General features: G+C 46.8%; 1 protein-coding gene across 1 annotated transcript; it reads right to left on the bottom strand.

The window, feature by feature from the left end:
- Positions 1 to 1,408: 1,408 nt before the first annotated feature.
- Positions 1,409 to 8,256, bottom strand: LOC142259243 (gastrula zinc finger protein XlCGF66.1-like). Its single transcript, XM_075331727.1, has 5 exons — positions 8,127 to 8,256; positions 7,820 to 7,999; positions 7,610 to 7,738; positions 7,416 to 7,530; positions 1,409 to 3,612 (listed from the first exon to the last, which is right to left on the bottom strand). Exons 1-5 carry the CDS (start codon positions 8,211 to 8,213, stop codon positions 2,780 to 2,782), a joined length of 1,344 nt encoding a protein of 447 aa, XP_075187842.1. The 5' UTR covers positions 8,214 to 8,256; the 3' UTR covers positions 1,409 to 2,779.
- Between the last annotated feature and the right edge of the window lie 858 nt (positions 8,257 to 9,114).

Raw genomic sequence — 9,114 nt, 5'->3', positions numbered from 1 at the left:
CTGCAACCAACTCCGATCCACCGCCGATCTCCTCTATCTGCCACCGCTCTCTCCCATCAGCCGCTGCCCCCCCTCCGTGAGCTGCTGCCCGCTCTTTCACATCCTCATCTGCTGCCCTCTCCACCATCTCCCACACTGTGCAATCTGCTGCCCGCCATCTCACCTCCGCGATCTGCTGCCCGCTGTCCGCCATCTCACCTCCGCGATGTGCTGCCCAACTCCCCCATTTCTCCTCCACGATGTGCTGCCCGCTTCCCCCACCTCACCTCCGCGATGTGCTGCCCGCCTTCCCCATCTCACCTCCGCGATGTGCTGCCCGCCTCCCCCATCTCACCTCCGCGATGTGCTGCCCGCCTCCCCCATCTCACCTCCGCGATGTGCTGCCCGCCTCCCCCATCTCACCTCCGCGATGTGCTGCCCGCCTCCCCATCTCACCTCCGCGATGTGCTGCCCGTCTCCCCCATCTCACCTCAGCGATGTGCTGCCCGCCATCTCACCTCCGCGATCTGCTGCCCGCTGTCCTCAATCTCACCTCCGCGATGTGCTGCCCTCTCCCCCATCTCACTTTCCCGATCTGCTGCCACCTCCCCCATCTCACCTCCGATGTGCTGCCCACTGTCCGCCATCTCACCTTTGCGATCTGCTGCCCCCTCCCCCATCTCACCTTCCCGATCTGCTGCCCCCTCCCCATCTCACCTTCCCGATCTGCTGCACGCTGTCTGACATCTCACCTTCCCGATCTGCTGCCCGCCTCCCCATCTCAACTCTGCGATCTGCTGCCCCCTCCCCATCTCACCTCCGCGATCTGCTGCCCGCCATGTCACCTTTCCGATCTGCTGCCTCCTCCCCATCATCAGCTGCTGCGCCCCTCCCTGATATGCTGCCCCTTCTCTCACCCTCCCTGATTTGCTGCCTGCTCTCCCATCCTCTTTATCTGAAGTCCCTTCCCCCACCTCTCACACTCCCCGATCTGCCCCCTCCACAACCTCTCACCCTGATCTGCTGCCCACCCTCTCCCATCCTCCACCGCTCTTTCATCTGCCGCGCCCTCTCCCATCCTCCGCCGCGCCCTCTCCCATCCTCATTCCATCTTTTTATTCACCCACCTAGTTCCCCCCTTTTTGTAGCACATCCGTGCGTGCATCCTGATTTATTTTCTGTAAACTAAGAAACACAAATAAACTTAGTTTAGGGCCAGTAAAATTATATTGTAGTAATCGTCAACTACAGTATTTTTTACAGAATATTGTAAGGGTCAGCCCAGTGCCACACGTGAGAGTGATGCACGAGTCTCACATTGCATCATCCGGCACGGTCGCTCTCTTCCAGACAGGAGTGTGCGGCTGTGCCGGATGATGCGATGTGAGATTCGTGCATCACTCTCACGTGTGGCACTTGCCATAGTGTCAGTTGCAGGCGCTCATTACTTTATTATTTTTTTTTTACTGACGTCCGAATTTTTTCTTTCGCCAAACTAATTTTTTGTATGGGGAAGGGGGGGTCTAGTTTCCAAAATGGGGTCACATGTGGGGGAGCTCCCTTGTTTAGGCATCTCAGTGGGGTCTCCAAACGCAACATGGGGGCCGCTAATAATTCCAACCAATCTTGCTGTGAAATGGCGCTCCTTCTCTTCTGAGCCCCGCTGTGCGCCCAAACAATTGATTTCCACCACATATGAGGTATCTGTGTACTCAGGAGAAATTGCACAATACGTTTCATGGTGCATTTTTTCCTGATACCCTTGTGAAAAAAAAGCTACCTGTTTGAAAAAACGATTTTGTGGTAAAAAAAAAAAAATATATATTTTCACGGCTGAACATTACAAACGTTTGTGAAGCCTCCAGGGGTTCAAATTGCTCATTAAACAGCTAGATAAATTCCATGAGGGCTCTAGTTTCGAAAATGGGGTCACTTGTGGGGGAGTTTCATTGTTTAGGCACCTCGGGGTCTTCAAACCCGACATGGCGTCCGCTGAGTGCAGCTAATTTTGCACTCAAAAATTCAAATGGCGCACCTTGCCTTCCGAGCCCTGCCATGTACCCAAACATTTGATTTCCACCACATATGAGGTATCTGCGTACTCAGGAGAAAATGCACGATACATTTTATAGTGCATTTTTCCTGATACCCTTGTGAAAATGCTAACTTTTATGGCTAACAAAATAAAAAAAGGGTTAATAAACTTCTTGGATGTGATTTTGAGCAGAGTGAGGGGTGCAGATTTTAGAATGGGTCACTTTTGGGTATTTTCTGTCGCCCAGGTATTGCAAATCACTCTAAATGTGATGTGGTACCTAAAAAATTTTTTTTTGTAAATTTTGCTGGAAAAATGAGAAATTGCTGATCAACTTTGAACCCTTCTAACTTCCTAATGAAAAAAAATGTTGTTTCAAAAATTGCGTTGGTGTAAAGTAGACAAGTGGGAAATGTTATTTAGTAACTATTTTGTGTGACATATCTCTCAGATTTATGGGCATAAAATTTCAAATTTTGAAAATTGAGAAATTTTCAAAATTTTCGCCAAATTTCCACAAATAAACGCAAAACATATCGGCCTAAATTTACCACTGACATGAAGTACAATATGACACAAAAAAACAATGTCAGAATCACCAGGATCCGTTGAAGCGTTCCAGAGTTATAACCTGTCAAAGTGACACTGGTAAAAATTGCAAAAAATGGCCGGGTCTTTAAGGTGAAAACAGGCTGGGGGCTGAAGGGGTTAACAAGATGTGATTTCTGTAAATTACATTTTCCACATTCAGAACATAAAAATGGTTTATTTTGTGTGATTTTTTTGATGGTGAATAAGACCTGATTTCCTAGTAAAACATTTCCCACATTCTGGACATGAAAACAGCTTCTCCCCTGTGTGAAATCTTTGATGCACAACAAGATTTGATTTCTGAATAAAACATTTCCCACACTCTGAACATGAAAATGGCTTCTCCCCTGTATGAGATCTTTGATGCCTAGTAAGATCTGATTTGAAATTATAACATTTCCCACACTCTGAACATGAAAATGGCTTCTCCCCTGTATGAGATCTTTGATGCCTAGTAAGATCTGATTTGAAATTAAAACATTTCCCACACTCTGAACATGAAAATGGCTTCTCCCCTGTATGAGATCTTTGATGCACAACAAGATCCGATTTCCGAATAAAACATTTCCCACACTCTGAACATGAAAATGGCTTCTCTCCTATGTGACGTTTTCCATGGTCAACAAGATTTGATTTCCTAGTAAAACTTTTACCACATTCCAAGCATGAAAATGGCTTCGCCCCTGTGTGAGATCTTTGATGCATAACAAGATTTGATTTCCGAATAAAACATTTCCCACAATTTGAACATGAAAATGGTTTGTCCCTTATAGGAGCCGTTTCATGTTCCACATCCCTTCTGTAACTTTTATTTTGCTTACAATTCTGTGATAAATCGGAATTTTGGACTTGTTTGAAAAAATCTGATGATAAAGCTTTCCGAGGAAGGACTGGAGGTATATCTGGGACACCAGCATGCTCTTTATATGTATCATGTGTGATACTTTCATCATCTGTTTTAAATTCTAAAGATAATAGATTTCCATCTGAGCTCCCAATACAGTCATCTGTTAAAAATAAACACAATGTTATTATTTTTTAATGATATCTTGAAATTACATAAAAATTTTGGGAGGAAAATGAGGGGTGCGTCTTAAAATCCAAATATAGCTTTACCTGGGGGTCCTGTCTGTGCGGCGATCGGGCGTTCGGGTGCCTGTGGCTGCATGCAAGCGACCGGGTACCCGTGCCTGCGTGCGGGTGGCAGCCAGGTGCCTGTGTGCGGGAGGCAGCCGGCACAGACAGTCACCCGGCTGCCGCCCTCACACAGGCACTCGGCTGCCACCGGCAAGCAGGCACAGGCACCCGACTGCCGCCCACCCGCAGCCACAGGTACCCGGCTGCGTGCACGCAGGTTGTGCGGGCCGCCTGCTGGATGCCATCCTTTGCGTTCGGGCGGCTGTGCAGCAGGTTATCCAGTTTGTCCGCGGTCCCAGTTTCAAATGATGGCGCCGGGAGCGGGCGCGTGCGCAGGTGGAGCTCTTGGATGAGAGCTCCATCTGCGCACGCGCCGCTCCGGGAGTCAGCGCGTTCGCAGATGGGTGCCTGCTGCACGACTCACCCGCCGACACTACTGCTGCCACCACGGACCCCGCGGCTCCTGCCACCACGGACCCCGCGGCCACTGACCTGCCGCTCCTGCCAGCACAACCTCTGCCTCCTGTGACCCCGCTACACCACCACTGCTGCCCCCTCTGGTAAGAGAAGACCGGAGTATAAGACAGACCCCATTTTTATTTTTTTACCTTTTTTTATGTCTAATTTGGGCTGTGTCTTATAATCCGGTGCATCTTATAAAGCAAAAAATACGGTATGTTTTTTAAAACCATAACATCAGAAATTAAATTAAGAAAAAATGTATTCTGAATCTGTTGTCCAATTTCGACATCTAAAGGCTGCTTTACACTCTACGATATCGCTAGTGATATTGCTATCACTCGCTGCCCGTGGCGCACAATATCGCTAACACCTCTCACACGTACTTACCTTCCGAGCGCAGTCTCTGTGTGCAGCGAACAACCTCTTTGTTAAGGGAGGTTCGTGCGCGGTCACAGCGACGTCACACAACAGGCGACCTATAGGGGCGGAGAGCAACCGCATTAACGACACGCCCACCTCGTTGCCGGAGGACGCAGGTAAGCTGTTGTTCGTCGTTCCCGAGGTGTCACACGTAGCGATGTGTGCTGCCTCAAGAACTACAAACAACCTGCGTCAATAATGAGCAACGATCTTTTGAAAATGAACGACAAGTCAACAATCAACAATTAGGTGAGTAATTCTGATCGTTAACGCGCGTTCGTGTCACACGCAACGACGTTGCTAACAATGCCGAATGTGCGTCACAAATTCTGTGACCCCGATGAAATATCGTTAGCGATATCGCTGCGTGTAAAGCCCCCTTTAGAGTTACATCTTCGTTAATTTGAATCTCCCATTCCTAGCACCAGTTCTCTAGAATATGCTACAGTAAATAATCTGATTGATTGTGACAGGGGGCTGCTATACTGTCCCTCACGCTAGGGAACCATAAACTATTCCTAACCTCTCGATTACCCCTTAAGATGGAGATGCCCAAGTCCCGTGACTTACTATTCTCCTGACCAAATCTAATCTGTTATCTCCCGGGGAAGGAAGGGGCAGGAATATGATGGAAACACAGATTAAGGCCCCCTTTACACGTCCGTGAAAATCACGCATGTGTTTCACGGACGTGTCAAAGGTGTGTTTTCCCCTCCGTGTGCCGTGTTTATGGCACTACGTGTGTTATACGTAATAGTACACTGAGAACGGAAAGCCCCGCCTTACAATTTTCTTCCGGATCTGTCTGTGGTGCTGAATTCAAGTGTCCGGCACAGGCCACGCCCTGCTGACGCTGTTTCCGGCCCCCAGTGAAGAAGACGCGTTGTTCAAAATCACTGGGGGTTGGATGCAGGTGACAGCCGCGGCAGACACTGCAGGGCTGGTGGAGGTGGTGAGTATGTGTTTTTTTTATTTTAAAAATGACACGTGTGTTTCTCCGGCGCGTGTCACGTGGGCCCGCATCCACACTACATCCGTGTGGTACGTGTGCGGGCCACGTGACACCCGTTCTGCCGGAAAAACACTGACATGCATCCGTGTGGAGCACACGGGCTCACGTGTGCTCCACACGGAGGCACGGGCCAATGGCTGCACACGTGCGTGCACATAAACCCATTGATTTTAATAGGTTTACGTGTGCCCGTGTCTCCGGTACATGCGGGCACGGACCTAGCACGTACCGGAGACACGTGCATGTGAAGGGGGCTTAAGACAGACAGGAAACACGGATTAAGACAAATGGGGACACATTGCAAACTCACAGAAATAAACAGTGAGAGACTAAGGAGAAAAGCAAGAGCAGAAAGGCAGCAATAAAAAGACAACAGGGGTTAACACCACAACAGTTCACAGCAATAATACACAACAATCACCCGTAATTCTGGATCACAACACCTCACCAGACCAGTATAGGTAACCTATAGCTTGCATTAATGAAATAGTCCAGCCAGCATACACAGAAGGGGAGCAATAGATACTTTCTCCTCCACAGCATGTTATCAAAGACATTAACAAGCAGCCCAGCAGAGAATAACTCTTGCTAGACTGCCCAAGCCTGTGATTCAACGCCTGCATTTCCTTGCGCTGCTCACACACATCAGAGAAGTTAACATGCAGAGTACCAGAATCTATAATTTCCACAGATCCTGACGCCACCATGACAGTTGTCAAAACCTGCAAAAATCTCCTTGTAACATTGATCCACAAAATAGACAATTTCAAAGAGATTTTTTTTCAAAGAAGAACATAAAATAGTTCCAGAGAGATGTCGGATATTTAATGGGGATGTCTGGGACTGTAATGTTGATAGCCTAACCTTAGGATTTGTAACCAAAGCAGGTAGCAGGGTCTTGCAGTTATACATTAGGGCTCTAATTCATCAAGACTGACGATGGACACTGAAAAATGACGTCAGAGACTGGAGTGAGATTTCTGGAATAGGGAACGCCGCAGTTTGTTATGAATTAGAGAAGCGGCGGCATCACACCCTTCTTCTGGCCAAGCGCTGCCTATTTTGGCAAAGCTGGTTAAAAGTGGCGTGAACACACACACACACACACACACACACACACACACACACACACACACACACACACACACACCAGCCTTTGGTCACATGATGTGATGTAAAAAAGGTCTTTAAGCAGTCCTATAATTGGCATATAAACACTGAGCCCCTAGGAGAATGGAGGCCTGTGTAATTGTCCCGTTTGCTCTCACTTTCCGCTAATGCCAGTCCTGCATGCCAGCCTGTGTCCTGTTCAGTTCATTTAGACTCCTGCAATTAAGAGACCTTTGGTTATATCATGTCACAAGACTTTGAAGTCATCAAAGGTCCTTAAACAATCAACCTTAGAATACAACTGATGGGGACCCTAAGAAAGTGGCGTTCCTGAGAAATTGCGCAGTTTGACTCCTCCCAACGCTGGCCCTGACTGTAACTAGGGCTTATTTTTGGAGTAGGGCTAATATTTCAAGTATTCTCCAAAAATCCCATAAAATCACGCTAGGTCTTAAGATTTTTGGTGTAGGTCGTATTTTCAGGGAAACCGGGTATTCATGAACCCTCTGCAGGTCTTTGAGTTGCCTTCATAATGACATAGAGAAGGGACTAGAAACAAACAGCAGAAGAAGCAGAAGCAAAGAAAATACAACTGAAAAAATACAGCAGAAAGCCTAAAAATGTAAACACAAAATTAGTGCTGAAAGTACATGAGTAGATATCTCTTACAGGATAGAGCTGGAGGAAACACATCCTGAGGAACATCGGGGTCTTCTTGTTTACAGTCCTGTGGGAGAAGAGGACGGGGACATCTCTCTGGTGTTGTCCTCTTTACTGGATAGACCTGGAGGAGACACATACAGGGACTGAATTCATTCCTTACATACAGATAATTATAGGCCGTGTGTATTTAGTCCTATTACCTGGTGATGTGAGGGGCTGGGCTGGGGAACCTCCATCATGACGTCCTTGTACAGATCTTTGTGTCCTTCTAAATACTCCCACTCCTCCATGGAGAAATAGACGGTGACGTCCTGACACCTTATAGGAACCTGACACATACAATGATACCGTCACCCCCGATCCCTTCATAGCGTTACTGTATAATGTCCCAGCATTCCCAGCAGTGTCACCTCTCCAGTCAGCAGCTCAATCATCTTGTAGGTGAGTTCTAGGATCTTCTGGTTATTGATGTCCTCATGTATCGGGGGGTGAGGTGGAGGCCCCGTGATTGGGCTCAGGGGTCTTCCCCATCCCTCAGACACAGGGGCCTGACAGCGCTCACTAGAGGTCTTCTTCACTACTGTGTAATCCTGGTTATGGAGAGACACTAATAAATCTCACTCCAGACATTTCCAGAGTCCTCACCTCTCCAGTTCTGTCCATCTGTTATTCCCATAGATAAGAATGATGTAATGTGACGTCATCAGAATCTCTCACCTCTCCAGTAAGCCGGAAGAGGATCTCTAGGGTGAGGTGTAATATCCTCTCCACCATCTTGTCCCTGTCCATATCCATCCTGGACATTTCTGAAACAGAATAAATCCACTGAAAGGATCCGATATTATAAGGACCTGAATGGGAAGGAGAGGAGCCGATATGTAAAATTAATGGAGATAATAATGGAGGGAAGATATCATTTGGGTAGTAAAAAAAAAATGTCAACATGAAGTTGCAAAACCGACCCATAAAAGTATTGCACCTAAAATGGTATCAATGAAAACGTCGGCTCATCAAGCAAAAAACAAGTCCTCACTCTACTCCGATGTCGGAAAATGGAGACAGAAACCGATTTTTTTATGTTTTTTTTTTGTTTTTTTTTTTTACAAAAGTCTGATTTTTATTCACTACTAGAGATGAGTGAACCTGGAGTTCGGTTTTCGGTACAAACTCAGACTTCTCCAAGATAGCAAAGTTCAGGTTTGGAGTTCGGGAGCTTCACGTATGGAAACCGCTCTCGTGTGATCAGATGTATTGTGCACCAAGAAATAAAACTGAATAAACCCGCCCTGCCCTGTTAGTGATGTGTTTATGGCTGCATGTGGGCGGAGACCCGAACTGCCAATCAGTGACTTCAAATAAACTTCAGGTCAAGTCCAAGTCCAGAACCGATCTTTACAAATGTTCAGCTGGACCAGCAGAAGCCGAACATCCACGGGTCCGCTCATCTCTAGTCACCACTGAGATAATAAGAAATGTGGGAGTCTGATATTGCCGTAATCACACTGACCTGGAGAATCACGCTGACCGCTCACTTCCAGCACATCGGGAATGGAGTAAAAACAATGGTGGAATTACTTTTTTTTTCACCATTTCACTGCACTTGGAACTTTTACTTAATTTCCAGTAGATTTTATGGTAAAATTAAAACCTATGAGTCATTTAAAAACAAAAATAAAAAAACAAAACAAAAACAATTTTTTTGTCT

This window comes from Anomaloglossus baeobatrachus (genome assembly GCF_048569485.1).
Source record: "Anomaloglossus baeobatrachus isolate aAnoBae1 chromosome 5 unlocalized genomic scaffold, aAnoBae1.hap1 SUPER_5_unloc_4, whole genome shotgun sequence".
Lineage (NCBI taxonomy): Eukaryota > Metazoa > Chordata > Amphibia > Anura > Aromobatidae > Anomaloglossus > Anomaloglossus baeobatrachus.
The sequence above is the reverse complement of the archived record's forward strand: the minus strand, read 5'-3'. Positions and strand labels throughout refer to the sequence as shown.

What these genes read in the sequence shown, in the direction of transcription:
- LOC142259243 (XM_075331727.1), bottom strand. Translation starts at nt 8,213, where the DNA reads ATGTCCAGGATGGATATGGACAGGGACAAGATGGTGGAGAGGATATTA. An exon ending in TCTTCCGGCTTACTGGAGAG is followed by an intron (nt 8,000 to 8,126) that starts GTGAGAGATTCT and finishes CTCCATAACCAG; the next exon opens with GATTACACAGTAGTGAAGAA. An exon ending in CCAGCCCCTCACATCACCAG is followed by an intron (nt 7,531 to 7,609) that starts GTAATAGGACTA and finishes TGTCTCCTCCAG; the next exon opens with GTCTATCCAGTAAAGAGGAC.